General features: G+C 28.4%; 1 protein-coding gene across 3 annotated transcripts in view; it reads left to right on the top strand.

The window, feature by feature from the left end:
• The window catches only part of LOC117171752 (lysine-specific demethylase 6B), a 235,516-nt gene that overhangs the window by 200,710 nt on the left and 18,068 nt on the right, over positions 1 to 16,738 (top strand). For all 3 annotated transcript variants that reach the window (XM_033359350.1, XM_033359351.1, XM_033359352.1), the window contains one exon: positions 5,515 to 5,608. In XM_033359350.1, the coding sequence (XP_033215241.1) occupies positions 5,515 to 5,608 (94 nt within the window). The remainder of the gene's footprint in view (positions 1 to 5,514; positions 5,609 to 16,738) is intronic.

A 16,738-nucleotide genomic window follows, 5' to 3' on the forward strand; every position in this document is an offset into this window, starting at 1 on the left:
CAAGAAATTCAAGTGAAAATGATTAATTAGCAACTGATTTCGTTTGGTTTAATATGATTTGAACAGGGAATTTATCAAATGAATTGTAATCCTGACTCGGAATAGGGGATTTTCAAATTTAAATAAATTCTGAATTGGAGCAGGGATTTTTCAAATTTTAATAACTTTTAAGTGTTTGGAGATTAAACCGTTTAGTGAAAAAACTTGAAAATGATTATCTATCGATTTAATATTCTTTATTTATTTAATTATTCGTTGGTAATAATTAATATATTTAAGAATATGCTGTAATAACTTGTCAAGGCTTTCTAAATTGAAAAAATCAAATCCCTAGAAACTTGTAAAAATAAGAAATTAGTTGTATTGACTAACCAATCAATTTTCATGATTATTATAAGAAACTTCATAAACAATTCAATGCAAACCATTTTTATTTAAAAAGTTGTAATTTTTAATTGTAATTGTTTTTAATCGGCTAACGCAACATAATTTTAAAACTAAACAACTCTTGAAACGATATGCTGAATTCAATCTCTTTTTTTTTTGTCATCCTTTTTTATTGAAAATGTATCTGATTTGCGAAAAATATTAATTTAATACCTAGAAAAATATAGCAGTGCGAAATTTCTTATCCTTACATAAAGATACTTTCAAAAATGAAAAAGACAGTTATTTAATTTAGGAGTTATTATTTTAGCATTTGAGTAGACCACTTGAGTGATTGGGGAACCACAAGGGGCTAACCCATAAAAATTTCAAAATTCACTCTTTTGGCTTTTTGTATTGTACAATCTGTCCTACGTGTCTTGCCTTTTCAGAATGTGAAAAAAATGAATTTTACTGTTTTTAATAAAATAATAAAGTTCCTCAAAGGGCTATCCCAAGACGTCCTCGGTGCTGAACAGATTTTCCTTTGTCCTGAAAAATTTTCCCAAAAAGGGTTTTTCCTTTGGACAGCAGTTTTTGTTTTACTCCTCGATTTAAATACTCACTGAGTTGGAATTTGCGGCTCAAATTCAAAATGTCAAGAATACCAGTCGGAATTAGACGCAATAGGACTTTTTAGATCAGTACATTGTACATTATATGAAATAAAACTCGGAAAAAACTTTCTTGTCTCGGGAGATACTATCGGACTACCGTTCACTTTAGTTGACATCTTGTATGTGGGACACGGACGCTTGAATCACGATATGATGTCAAGACCAAAGAGGATTCGCAAGGAAAGTGGACTTCGTGAGAAAGAGAAAGAGTTTACACTCACATTGTGTGATGAGGAGGCAAATATAACATCACTTTCTTAAATTTCAACAATATTTCATTTTTCAGCACTTTGGTCTTCTTGGAAGTTATTACACGATTAGAGTGAAACAATGCATGTCCCATATTAAAGCTCTATGATGTGACGACGCATCAATAGGTTTCTTTTTCATATTCGTCCTTGCCAGTATTAGTACAATTGGCAAAGGTTAGATCTTTCAGCTTGTGCGTAAACCATATGATTACATAAATGTTGTATTTTCCTGATATAATTGGTCTAACAAATTAAGTTTCTACTATTGGATTTTTCGTACTTGGCTCGCATTTTACTTTAGTGTTAATTACAACAGTCTTAGCTGACATGACCAGTGTGGAATGTTTTATAACCTTTGTCTATGTTTTTAGAATTAGAATCTCTTGTTCAAGGTCATTGTGAGTGCTGAATGCTGATGACCAGCTGAAGCCAATTTAAATTTTCTTTATAAACATTATCTTTCGCGAAATATTGAATTTGTTGATAAATTTTGTGGCAGCGCCAACGACTAGACATATTGTCAAATGTACAACAAAACCAAGCGATAGAAGGCGGATTGCTCATTCTTATTGCACGCTTCGCTTGCATGATTCGAGTGTATATCTATCTATCTCTACAACCGAGCGTGACTGGTACTCGTTCACGTGTATAATGTGGAAATGCCACCTTGCATCCAGCGCTAAATGATGCAGTCACTGCAAAAACCTATTCAGATTATAAAGAAAATTTTTTTACCATCCCGCATGCTCATTATTGGGTCGTTGTTCATAAATTACGTCAAATGAATCGTAAAAGGCTAACAATATATTGTAATTATTCAAAAGAACTTATACCATACATTTTCTATCGTTATTGCTACATCATCTCGGAAATGAAAAATGAATAACCTTTACGTAAAGAGTGTCTGGTAATTTTAAAATTCATGTGATTTGTGACGTAACCTGTAACAGGTGGCGTTGGGTCTATTTCATATGCAGGGATCACAGTCCGCCCCTTTTTCTTCTTTAAATTTGAAAAATCACCTTAACCCGTGCAGAAATTCCAAGTTGGATCTGATCGGGGCCAGATCGGGCAGAATTTGGCCCAAATCAGGCTATCCAGATGGGGCCAGGCTCGAAACGAAACGCAATGCCCGATCGGGGCCCAAGCGCAGCGCCCAGAGATAACCATATCTGGCCCCGTTCGGGCCCATATTAATTTCTTTTTCTTTTTCTTATTTAAAAGGGATTTTTAAATCAAATAATATTAAAATCGAATATATCACCTCCTTAACTGAAATTTGAGAATATAAATATCATGATATCTAACAGATCGCGATATGAAAAAATTGGAGTATGCCAGACACTTTTTTTCGAGCAAACGGAAAAAGTCATACGACGCAACATAACAGCCAGCATTTGCGTATGATAAACCATTTAAGTATTTTGCAATATATTTTTGGTTTTAATTTCTAAGTTGAAGTTGCTTTCAGTTTCTATATTGAACCTAATTGTGGAAAGTATCAAATCACCTAAAAATACGTGAAAATAAATATGTTTATGACGTCATTGTTGATCTAATTCGTTTTCACATTCAACAAATGAAATATTACTTTTGCTATTTTTCTTATAAATAAATAAATAACCTCGTTTCGATTTTAGTTTTCATCTTAACATTCTTAATAAATTTATTTATTACAGTCTTCAACACGTAATTCAGGAATATTTTGAAGTATATGATACCTACGCATTCGTCTAGTGCTCACTTTTGGCATTTTTTCCCACTTATTTTGTCACTTTTCCAAATAATAATGGAAATATTTTTGACGCTTGACACTTTACGTTGAAACTTGGGCTATTTTGAGTAAACCCATTTTAGTTCCCGAAATTAATGTAGCGCTATCTACTGGCAAGCTTGGCTGTTAAGTCGGGGTCTAGGCGGGGCCAAATTTAACAACCACAAAATTGTGTGCCCGATCTGGCCCAAATCGGAAATACGGCAAACATTTGGCAATTTCTGCACGGGAAGGGCATGTGATACTTTACTGTATGAGTATTTAGTTTCCCATAATTTTCCACCACAATTTTAAATTTTTCAGATAAATATTAGTGTCCAGACGTCGACGTAATTATTCTTCAGGTCTAGGTGCTATTATTTTGTTGAAAAAAATTTGTTTGATGAAAAGTGTGGGAAACTACATTGCTAATCTTGTAAAATATCAAGTGCCCTTAAACGCATAAAATCTAAAATTATGACCTAAGTTTACCCTTTACCCACTATTTTTAGAAAGTTTAATTAATTTTTTAAAGAGATTCCTTTTGAACATGAATTTCCAAAGAAGAAGATTAATTTCCTACCATAATAGATGAATTTTCAACAAAATAATTCAACTTCTAATGAAGGAGATGAACCTCTTCAACCAGTAAAAACTCAATTTTAACAGAATATATGATTTTCTAGCCAACAAATATCTTACAGCCAAGAAATAAAAAGGATTTAAACCAAACTGTAGAATTTTCAAAAAAAATCAATAAAATAATTTAATTTTTAATCATACACTCGAATTTACAATAAAAAAGGAGTTTAATTTGATATTTTAACGTAGAAATATTTGACAGTCAACAATTAACAAAAATGTCAACTTAATTGTTGAATTTTTAACCCATAAAGTCTGTTTTTCTTCTATGTAGGTACATTTTCAGCCAAAAAGTTGAATGCTCAACGATAAATATAATAGTTGATATTCAAAAAAAAAGAAAAGATTTTAAAGTCCAAAAAGAAAAATAATGATAACCAAATTATTTAATTTGCTGTTTAAATGGAATATTTTTAATGGAAAACAGTTTAATTCATCAAAAAAGATGATATTTTCACAAAATTGTTGATTTTTTAACCAAAAAAGATTTTATAGTCAAATGTAATGGTTGGTATTTTAATCGAAAAAAAAGATAATATTTAAACCATGTGACTGATTTTGTGACCCAAAATAACTTTACAGCCAAGAAAGAAAAGAAAATTCAACCAAGTTGTTTAATTTTCAACCCAAAAAGACTAATTTCTAACAAAATAGGTAAATTTGAGATAATTTTTCAATATTTTAAGCAGAGACAAAAATGTTGAACAATATAGCTGATTTTTAACCAAAAAAGATTTTATAGTCAAGAAAAAAAATTGCAACTAAATCATTGAATTTTCAACCTGAAGAACAAATTTTTAACAAAATGTGAACCTTCTCAACCGAAGAGCTGAATTTTAAACTAAAATTATGAATATTGATAATGAAATTAATTTGTACGAAATGGTTCAATTTCTAGCCAAGTACTTGAATTTTCAATAAAAAAAAAATCAAATTTTCATCAAAAGAAATTAATTTTCCAACCAAATAGACCAATCTTTCACCAAAAAGATTGTTGAGTCATGAAAGTAAAAAAATGTCATTGAAGTCCTTGAATTTTCAACCCAGAAGGATAATTTTTGATAAAAACTGTATAAAGTGTAGATTGCTTATATACACTATAGAAAAAATTGATGAGTATAAGGAATCAAAATCGAAAGCTTGCTAAAGAAAAGACTCTTCTTCGCAGAAAAAATAAAGATTCATTTTGAACAATGAAAGGTCGTCAAAATATACTGAATATAAAATGAACCATTATTGATCTGTATTGAGCATTTCGAATATTGAAAGCAATTAATTTGTTTATCAATTTTTACATTGATCAAGAGAGCGAAAATGACTGAAGTTAAAAATGTGTTTGTAAGAAAAGAACCTGAAACAAAATTGAATTCTTAGTTTCTTCTGTGTTTTAGAAGACACTTTTTTTGTATCGTTTTTTTCTTTTTCACGGTGACTTATTTGTTCAATTTATCCACGGGTTTTCGAAAAAGTAGTTCTCCGGAGAAGTGAATGGCGTCAATATTTTAAATTAAATTAAAATATAAAAATAAGGGTGTATGTAATACCTTCTACAACTATAATTCCATACAATCAACATTGTTTTAATCTGGAATTTATACACTTGTACCATTCTACCATACCAAGGTTAAAAGATTTCTCGTTCGCTATCTTATACTTAGAGGCACACGTGTAGTATTCGTGGAAATGCACTTGCATGCTTCGTTAGACGAGGTAAAGAATTTGTTTTTTTTCTACCATGTTTCTATATATGTATTAGACGAGCCAGTGAGATTCGTGTCGCAGAATATTGTGCGAGATGATAAAAAATGGACATGTTTCGTTTCAGATCCGCCAGTGGACAGCGTGTATATGATTTGCGGCGTCTTGATTGCAATGGTTCTAGTCGGCGTCATCATTGTTCTACTGGCTGTTACGATCAGGTATGTTTTGGCAGTCATAATTTTATTAAATTTAATTTAAAAAGGTGGCGTTTTTTAATGTGAATACGCTATTGACGAATAGTATTATTCCACCAACCGGGTGACCTATTAAAAGTTAGCCTTGGCTTTGAAACGTGATAGTGCCGTCCAGAAAATAAGCAGAAATATTTTTTAAACACGGTTGGAAAGCTGATTAAATTCTGCGTTAAATGAATGTTAGTTAAAGTAATTCGACCATCTAGGTATTAAATTATCACGTGAGTAAGACAGAAATTACATTTCGGTTTCTAAGTAATTCTGTACTGCAATTTCAACTGTTGGCAGCAGCTAGGAAATCAATTTCTTAATTTGTCATTTTTAAAAAGTGATCTTCAGCATTTAAAATTTTGTTTGAGCCATTAATTAATGCAAAATCTTTACGGATTCATGAAATAATTTGTTTGTGGGACTCTGCTAAATTTAAATTAAGTTACCGCATCGACGTTTCTTAAAAATCGGAATTTTATTTTTGAAATGTATTGAAAACTATATTCTGGATGGCGCTATGACCTTCCAAATTTCCAGGATAATTTTTAATAGTGGTTCGTAACCCGATACTATCAGTCGCACTGTGGGGCAAGAAAAGTTTGTCTGGACAACTTAAAATAGAGTTTGAATTTTGATCCGATTTGAGCATTACAAAAAATCAAAGCTAATTTAATGTAAAACAGATTTCTAAGAGCCGATTTTTGAATTTCTTTATAATCATGTTTTATTTAACAACAAACTAGACGTGATTTTTTTTAACAATCCCAATTTTCTAAAATACAAAATTAAGAAAAATTTGTGTATTTTTTAACTAAGAAATGAATGAGTGAAATTGCTTTGAGCAATTTCATGATTTCAATTCATTTAATTAATAAATATCGATTTTCGTCTATTTTCTACTGGCAGGTTAATGTTTTACACTGTAGTCCTTCGCTGGTGATACTTTAAGAACCAATAATAATTGTTTATTTCGTAAACAATTCTATGAAAAAATTGATATCTTGACTGCATGTCAACAAATGGATATCGACTCCCTCGGGCGACGAGATCTGTTATTTATTTAAATAATTTTTATACAAAAATCCATATGCAGAGTAAATATTGAAAGACCGCTACATCCGGAAGCACAAACACTGCAATTCAAGTAATCATAGACAGTAAAATTTAAATTGTTTGAAGAAACGGTTGCTCGCTCTTCAAAAATGACAAAACCGCGGATTGTTTTTAAAAATTTTATATATATATATATAAATAAACGAGCAATTGTATCTCATTAATAAAATAACGTAGGAAAGGTATCTGGTCAAGTTATTTAGTATTAATTCCATTGAAAAAGCGAAGTCTCTATCGGTTGAAAATTGAAGAAAGTCTGTATTTGCTTATAAAATTTATTTAACTAAATAACAAATAATTTAACCTGACAGAGTCTCCTAATAAATAGGGTCCTTTCTGAGTCATTGACAGTCGATTCGAAAAAAACTACGTACATTCGTGGAAAAGTAGTCCACTTTCGATTATGTTTATAAAATTGTTTTTAAAATAAAAAATTATTGTTCTTTGAAAACCTATTATAAGCGAAGGATTTTTTCAAGTTATTGCGAGTTAATTCCGTCGAATAGACTAATTCTACTGAAAAATAAAGTCTCCGAAAATTGTTAATCTTAAAGCAGCACTTTCTCTTATTAATTTATTATTATGAAAATAAGCAATTTTAAAAATATTGTAATATATAGAATATTACTTTTAAGGAGTATTTTTACTGATATCATTGTGTTTTAAACAAATGTAAGTATTCGCATAAAAAAGAAATCCTTTATAAATACCATGAAATTAAAAAAATATGTCAAATCTGGAAAAAATTCAAAATTCGCCTCTCACAAATCTCTTGGAAATTTATTTAAATTTAATTTTTCTAATGCACAAATCTAACAAAAATTGTAAAGTCTAGAATAATTTTTACAGAAAGACTTGTCACCACCGTACGGCGAATAGTATGAGACCACTAATCTAATGGACTATTAAAAATTAGCCTTGACTTTGGAAGATGATAGTGTCGTTCAGAATATAGTTATAAATATATATATATTTTTTTTTTAATTCGTAAACTTATTAAATTATGCGTTAAAGGGGTTCTAGCTAAAGTAATTTGGTCTTGTGAGTATTTGATTATCACATGAGTTAGAAAAAAAATTCCGATTTTTTAAAGAATTTTGTATTTCAACTTCAACTCTTGTCAGAAGTTAGGAAAATTAATGTATTAATTTGTTATTTTACCAAAGTAATCTTTAGGATTTTAACATTTATTTGAGCCGTTAAACATTAAAAATTCTTCACGGGTTCATAAAGTAGTATTTTTTGAGCGGTCATGCATAATTTAAAATACATTACCGTATTGTGGTTCCTTAAACATCAAGATTTTATTTGTTGCCTTTCTCGCGTGATAATTCAATACTTACGGATCCAAATTAATTTAACTAAGACTCATTTAACACACATTTTAATTAGCTTTCCGAAGTTTTATAAACAATATTTTTATCTATATTCTGGACGGCGCTATCACCTTTCAAAGTCAAGTATAATTTTTAATAGGTCATCCGGTAAGTGGCCCGATACTGTAAGTCGGTTCTGTGGTAGCCTGAGACATTCAATTAGATGGGCAGTAAAACTTAATTTTTACAAGTCGAATTTCTTTCAAGTTAAATCAGATTTTTATTTCAAATTTTCACTAGAGGTTTCTGCTTGAACCAATTCAGGCTTTTCAAAAGTTTATTTTTTCTGCAACTCAATTTTCTATTTCTCTGTTTAACTTCAACTCACACTTCCTATAATGAAATAATATAATATTAATTATGTGTTTGTCTATTTTAAATTTAATAAAAAAATTTTATTGTAACTTGGGAATTTATTCAGTTTGAATCGAAGAAACATACCATTATATTTTGTAATTTTGTTTCCTTCTTTCGGAGGCCAAACCACTTGTATTTGTACAAAATGTACAAATTCAAGATCATTGTTGTCCCTAAAACATGTTCAGAAGATAAGAGTGAAGCTTAAACACTGAAATCTCATGGCCATCACTGACGTTTTTACAGAAAGCAGAGCCTACATAAAAATAGACTAATAAACTTTTATCAGCCATGTTTGAAACTCAATTTTAAAAACTTTGATTATAACTCTTTAGCTTTTCATAAAAATGTATCTCATAATAATGTAAAAACCTCTACTGTATTTAATTTTATAATTATATCATTAATTTTAATTAAAACAAGTGTCCTATCTCTTGTACAATTTTTATAGCCTCGTGAGCTTACGATATGGTAAAGTATATAATTATAAGCAATGGAATCAAACCGAGTCAAACGAGCACGGAATAAAAAATATTTTAAAAATTGAATATAACTTTTTGGTTGAAGGGATTTAAGTATGAGTGAAGAAAAAAAAGTTAATAGTTAATTTTTTTATTTAAAATTGGGTGAAAAAATCTACCGTTCTAGTAAGATGCATCCAATTAAGGGCGACCCTCGACTAATTCTCTCGTTCAACAAATTTTTAATTAACGAACGCTGGAATGTTGCACCATATCTTGTAATTCTAGATCGCAGAAATATTGCTGCGTAGAGTTAACATTCATATTAAATTCTCTGTTTCTTATCCATTTAAAGTTTAAAATAAAAATTGATTGCAAAAGCATAATATTTATTTATAAATTTGGTCAGTTTTGTATATATATATATATATATATATATATATATTGCGAAAATACCTGTAGGTTAAAGAATCAGGAAATTGTTGATGTCCCTTCACAACTGTTGACCTTAGAATTGTATGGATATCACTTTCAGGCTAGGAACAATCACGTGTACTATTGGCATGATTGACGGCTAATAATTCAATAATAGTATGTGGAATTGCTCTTGCAATCAAATCCAATTAAAGGTTTTAACCAGAGATAAGTCTTGCATTTTCCGAATATTCCTTGAAGTTTTTTCCTTATTTCTCGTTAAGAAAACAAGTAAAAACATATGTCTAATGAAGAATAATTGCAAAACAAAAGATCCGTATAAAAGAATTCTTTTTTCATTCTTTGTCAATAAAAACGTTTATTTTGTTTACTGTGTTTATTGTTTGTTTTTTACTTGCGAAGTAAGTTTTTTTAGGCAAATTTGAACTTGTTTTCCTACTTATATCGGTAAAATAAATTGTTCGTCTTGCACTGGCACAAATGAAAAATTAATCCATCAATAATATAAGTGGCTTCGATTAACGATATCCTCTGGAGAACGAATGAGTCGTTTCCGCTGAATTTCTCGATTAGAGCAATTTATTTATAACAATAGGCGTTCAATTGTATGAGTCATATTCCTCTTTAAACCCTTGTCATTGATTAAGTTTAACAGGTGTTATACCTGAAAGGTCCAGGATACAGGTGTTAAATTTTCCATAAAATTGAACCGTCAAAATAAATAAAATAAAACATTTGTCAGTGTTGCAATACTTATTACAATATAACTTCATTAGAAAAGGTGTAATGTCAAAGATTACTTATTCTCAATTATTTCCTTGTCATTCAAGATAGAAAAAGTCGTAAATTTGGTGTTCTTATATGAAATTTATACATTATTTTTCAAAATACATGTTAAATTAACTTAGCATTTGAAATTAAATACACAAAGAAAAAATTTGTAATGCTTCTTTCACCAAAAATGTTTTTTTTTTTTATATATAAGTATTTTTAATATTTAAATTAGTATTTAAAATATATAATCTTAACAGAAATACAAATTTAAAAAGAAAGCTTTAATCAAGTAGGTATTGCGAAAGTCCAGAACAGCATGTTGAATTTAGAACTCCTAAAGTTTTAAACTTGTTACCACCGGTCATTTTACGATCTTAAGTGACATTCTCGAAGGATCTAATTTCTATGGAAATCGCACCATATTATTTTGTCTGTTGTACTTCATTTTTGCTTGAAATATCCTGTATAATCCGCAGGTTACGTAATCAGAAAAAAGAAAATCCAACTACTTTTCGTTAAAAGTTAATTCTTGTTTGTTGAAAAGTCTACAAGTAAAATTTTGGTTCTGAATTCATATCTGTTGGTTTAAAATTCTACTATTTGGCTAAAAATTTAATTATTTTTTTGAAAATTCAAATATTTTATAAAAATTCATCCTTTTGGGTTGAATTAAATTATTTTTGTAGAAGATATACTTTTTTGTTGGTTGAAATTTTTTTCTTTCTTGGCGGAAAAATGTTTTATGTATCATAATTCGTCCTTTTGGATAGAAAATTCATTTAACTTGGTAAAGATTTAATTTTTTTAAATTAAAATACCTTAGAAACAGCGTAAAACTTCTTTTATTATTTCAAAATAAATTTATTTTTGAAATAAATTTAAATAATAAAAAAAAGTATTTGGTTGAAAATTAATCTGTTTTTTTAAGGATTCTCCTACTTGGTTGAAAATTCCATTATTTGGTTTAAAATTAATATTTCTTGGTTGAAAATATATTTTTTCGAATTCAATATGCAATTTACATTAATTTTATAACAAATAATTGATTCATCGTGTTTTGAGAGTATTTTGGACCGTAAATTCTGAAAAGAATTTTTTTGAATTATCAGTTTCAACCACCAGTTGTGTGTGAAGTCCACACGATTATTGCCAGAACCATTATTATGTCACATTACTTGTCCTTAAGTTTTTCCAAGGTCTGTCTGAACAGTTTATCGCATGCGTTCCGTTTTCTTTGTGTACTAAAATTTCAAGTAAAAATATTGCATTTTTAACAAAAATTGATGAATTTATAACCATGAATGGAATAGTAGTTAAATTTTCAATTAAAAACATTAATTTTTAACCCCAAAAAACGAATTTTCAACAAATTGATTAAGTTTTCATCCAAAGAGATGAATTTTTAACTAAAATTATGAATCTTTAAATTAACAAAAAAAAAACATTTGAACCATGTAGTTTTCAGTTAAAAAAGATACATTTTCAACAAAACATATTGTAGTTGGAATTTCAAACAAAGAAGTTTTTAATTTTAAATCAAAAGCATTTGAATTCATCTAAAGAAGGCGAATTACAAGAAAAATTGTTGAATAATTCTTAATCAAAATAGATTAATTTTCAAAAAATTGAATTGTTAACCAAAAAAGAATAAATTTCTATAAAAATAAAGAAATTTGTAAAAAACATAGATGAGATTTCAACGAAACAGTTGTATTTTTAATATGAAAATATTAATTTCCGACAAAAAAGACATTTTTAACAAAATAGTTTAATTTTCAACCAAATACATGCATTTTCTACCAAGTAATTTATTTTTTAAATTAAAATGTATAAATTTCCAAATAAGAATGGAATAGTTAATTTTTCAGATCAAAAAATTAATTTATACGTATTTTAAACTTCTAGCCACATAGCTGAATTTTAAACAAAAAAAGGTGAATTTCTAACCGAATAGTTAACTTTTCAACAACAACAAATTATTTTTCTGCGAAGAAAATAAATGTACTGCCAAAAAAGACAAAGTTTTAAATTTTGAAGCCAAAAAGACGAATTATCTACCAAGTTAATTTTCTACAGAATAGTTAAATTTTAGTAAAAATAGTTCAATTTTGATCAATAAATAGTTTAATAGTCTACAAAATTGTTGCATTTTTCAGCTTAAAAAAAGAATGATATACAAAACAGTTCAATTATGAACTCAATAAAAAAAATAATTTTCAATCAATAAATAGTTTAATTTTCTACCAAACTGTTGAATTTTCACGCCTAAAAGACGAATTTTCTACAAAACAGTTTAATATTCAAGCCTAAAATATGAATTTGCTTTTCAACTAGAAAAGATAAATTCTCCATGATACATCTCAACTTTCAGTTAGGTCAAAGCTCAATTATATCAACGATCAGATATATTAGAACGCACAGTCCAGTTATTTCACATTTAGGGCTGGGTTGGCATTACAGCCAAATATGCACACTCCACACGTATAAAGCACACTCCTTCATCTTCTCACACCCAATAGACATGGGTGGGGATACGGAGAATTGACATAATCGAACTGTGTTCATTTCAATGGCTTTGACTTAACTGGAAGTTGAGTATAGTTCATATTTCAATCAAGAAAGATTTTTTTAACTGTTGAAATCAGGCTAAAAAGACGAATTTTCATTAAAATAGTTAAACCCTTAAACAAAAAATGTTAAATTTTAACAAAATACATGCACTTTCTACCAAGTAATTAATTTTTAAAATTAAAATGGATAAATTCCCAACAAAAAATGGAATAGTTAATTTTTCAGATAAAAAAAAAATTTTTACGTAGCTTAAATTTTGAACCAATTACTTGAATTTTAAACAAAAAATATGAATTTTTAACCAAATAGTTAAGTTTTCAACCAAGAAAATTAATGTTTCTCTAAGAAAATTAACGCACTAACAAAAAAGGCAAATTTTCAACATGTTTCTAATTTGAGGCCAAAAGATGAATTATTTAGAAAACACTTGAATTTTCAACCCGAAAATGAATAAAAAATAGTTTAATTGTCTAAGAAATTGTTGAATGTTGAAGCAATAAATACAAGTTTTCAGCTAAAATGATAAATCTTCAGCGAAAAAAAATTAATTTTTTTAGAAAGCAGTTTAACTGTGAACCAAGTTTTTTTAAAATAAAAAAGAATATTTCTTGATTAAGCCTGTAATACTTAATATTTCAACCAAGAATTTTTTTAACAGTTGAGTTCAGCCTAAAACCCTGGAATTTTCAACAAAAATTCTTGATTTCTGATCAAAATTTTGTTATATTTACAGGCCGTTCAAAAAATACGTAAGGCTTGTGGTGGGGGGGGGGGGGGCACTTCGATCGTTACGCTAATGTTAAAGTTACATATACTTACTACAGAAAAAGCGTTACGTATGGGGGAGGTGTCAAAATGGTAAGAAAAAAGCTTTGCTTATTTTTTGAACGGCTCCTGACTAATTAAAATCTAGAAACCTTGATTCAGATATCAAAAAATATGATCCTCTTTATTTATGTATTTTGAGGATTCACAATTATTGTCAATCAAGTTAATTTTCGTGAGAAACAGAGTCAAGTGAGGAAAATCAAAGCGGTCAAATTCACGTATGAAACTATTTGCCGTCCTTCAAGCACGCGAATTATGCTCATAAAAAAGTAATTAACATTGATTTCTGAATATACACGTCTATTTTCTGATGTTACTTTAAATTGCGCCTCTCAAAAACTACACTAGAAAAATGTAACCATTAAATAAGATAATAAATGATTTTTTAAGCACCTTTTAAGTATTTCTGCGTCAGTTTATTTTCTATAGAATGTGATATAAACAAGCTCATTTATTAATAAGAAAACGGTCAGATTTATTCTAGAAATGATGCAATATTCGATTTCATGATTGCAGGGATTAACGCGGTTCAGTATTTCAATTTTACGTAAAAAAGGGGAATTTCATTTATTATTAAAAACTTTTTTTATCATGTGGGTTTCTTATGAAGCCGACTTTTAGTATCATTTTTCTATTTAGACATTTCTTTAGCTGTCCTTGAAAAATCATCAGAAAAAATTCAAGAAGATCAAAGATTAAAAAATAAATAAGAAATCGAATTGCAAAATGATCATGTTTGAATTTGTTGCTTCTAATATATTTTTATCATTTAAAAGCTTTTAGGTGATCAATAAATTTTTAATGACAGCTAAAAAAAATATTATAGCTTCAAAAAGATAGCTAAAATGATCGGAAATGAAAACAATCATTATTTACAAAATTATAAAAATAACAACTGTTTAAAATACGCAGTTTGTGAACATGTAACACCTAGGTATGAAGCAATAAATTCCAAAATAATTATACTTCATATTAGAGAGTCCCTGTATACGGTCCGAATATATAAATTCAACAATTTGGTTGACATTTTTTTCCTTCTTAACAATGTTCGTTTTTTATTGTTGAAAAGCCTACTACAGTGAAACCCTTCTATAGCACTTCCGAGAATTGACACCGCGCCGCAGTTAGCTCTATCAGGTCAGACATGGACAAACAAAAGCGGAGCGGGCTATGATAAGTTAGTTCCCACCCACCGTCAGCACCAAAATCGACGCTACATAAGAGTTTCATTGAATTATATTTTTGGTTGGGAATTAATCTTGTTTGGGTAAAATATTTTACTACTAGATTTAAAATTTAATGCTTTTGTTGACAATGCGACTATTTTAATTAAAAAGTCATATTTTTTACCAAAAACTCCACTACTTCGTTGAAAACTCATCTTAGAAGTGCAACTGCTTGGTTGGAAATTAATCTCTTCTGCTTGAGGATTTAACTAATATTATTTTCTAGAAAATTATATGTTTTTTTTCAAAATTAATTTCTTTTGATTGAGGACTCAACAATTTTCTTGAGAATTTGTCTTTTTTAAAATTTCAAGTAAATTTATTCGAAATTTTGCTTCTTTTGACTGAAATATTGTGTTCTGTTCTAAATCAACTATTTTCTTTAAAATCCCGTCTTTTTAGGACAAATTTAACTATTTTTTTCATTTGAAATGAAAAACTTTTCTGTTTAAAAAATATAAACTATTATATTTTTCCTCGAATATTTTACTATTTTTGCAGAAAATGCAACTAATTGTTTCGAATTTAACTTTTCTTAAAATTAATATTTTTATTTGAAATTTCAACTATTTGGTTAAAGATTAATTTATTTTATTGCAAATATGATATGTATACTTAAAATATCAGAAATTTTTTTCTTCTATTTTTACTACTACATTTAATTTGTTTCTTGACTGAACATTTTTGTTAATCTTCTATTTTGTGATGAATTTAATTGTTTTTTATTTAAAATCCTTGAGTGAGTGGAAGAACGTTCTTCCGCTCACCCGTCAAAATTCAAATCTTTTTTTGTTTGAAATATCAACTATTACAGTTTTTATTGAGAAATACTTTTTTTCAAATTTGACTACTTGGTTAAAAGTTGAATTATTTTGTTAAAAATTCTTTACGCTCTTGTTAAAGGTTAATTAATTTAAGTAAAATTTCATCTATTTTGTTGAAAATTAGTCTTTTTTTGTAGAAAATTGATCTTCTCAGTTAGAAATTCAACTGCTTGTTTATTTATTAAAAATAAAATATTTGTTCTTGCAAAAAAATTCTATTGATTTGATTTATCTTTCGTGTTTAGTTTCTCGATTAAGTCCTCAGCGATTTCTACGCTCTTGACGATGTCTTTCAAATCTAAAAAAAATAACAAATAAATCGCTTAGTAAATATTTTAAATTGGTATCATAAAAAATAATCTCTTTTAAAGCTTCTTGTTTCTTAATGTCTCCAATTTTTATTTATGATTCTCAGCAAATGAATTGAGACCTTGTTAGCAGGGGAGAAAAGAGGAAAATTGGGTCAAAATTTTCGATTCTAGGTTTTTAAGGAGATTTAAAAAATTTAAGGGAAAAATGGGATTAGGTAAAAAAGGACGAACTGTGGTACCTGTCATTAGGACATTTTTTGAGTTAGGTTTCTATAATATCTTATTGAATCACGCTTGAATGATAGTTAGATCCTACTAACTTATTTAGAAAATGATTTATTTAAATATTTAAGGAGAATTTAGTTTTACAAGCAAAATAATTTGAAAATCAAAAAGAATTGTCTAGTATAGTAGATAGACAGAAGGGAGTTTTCCGTGATTTGAATTTTACTGATAAACGATAACAGATAAGGAAGTTCTTGTGGGACCTTGATGATAAACACTAGGTCAATAAAAATCGTCTATGTTGTACCTGATCTGAATTTATAATTGTTGATTACTTATTTTTTTGAGACGAAGATGATGACAATAGTTTAATTTGCGCCAAGCACACGCCATTGTCTCTTGAAAGTGAAGGCAAATTGAAGGTAAATTGTCTTACGATAATATTTCATTTCTCATAATTTCAAAATGGACACGATTACCTAATTAAAATTAGGGACGCAAATATAATTGTATCAACAATTTTAAAAGATTGTAATCATTATACAAAGAATATAGTGGAAAAATAAGTTGTCGAAACTTTACTTGACTATCAGAGCCTTTAA

This window comes from Belonocnema kinseyi, chromosome 4 (assembly GCF_010883055.1).
Source record: "Belonocnema kinseyi isolate 2016_QV_RU_SX_M_011 chromosome 4, B_treatae_v1, whole genome shotgun sequence".
NCBI classification, from domain to species: Eukaryota; Metazoa; Arthropoda; class Insecta; order Hymenoptera; family Cynipidae; genus Belonocnema; species Belonocnema kinseyi.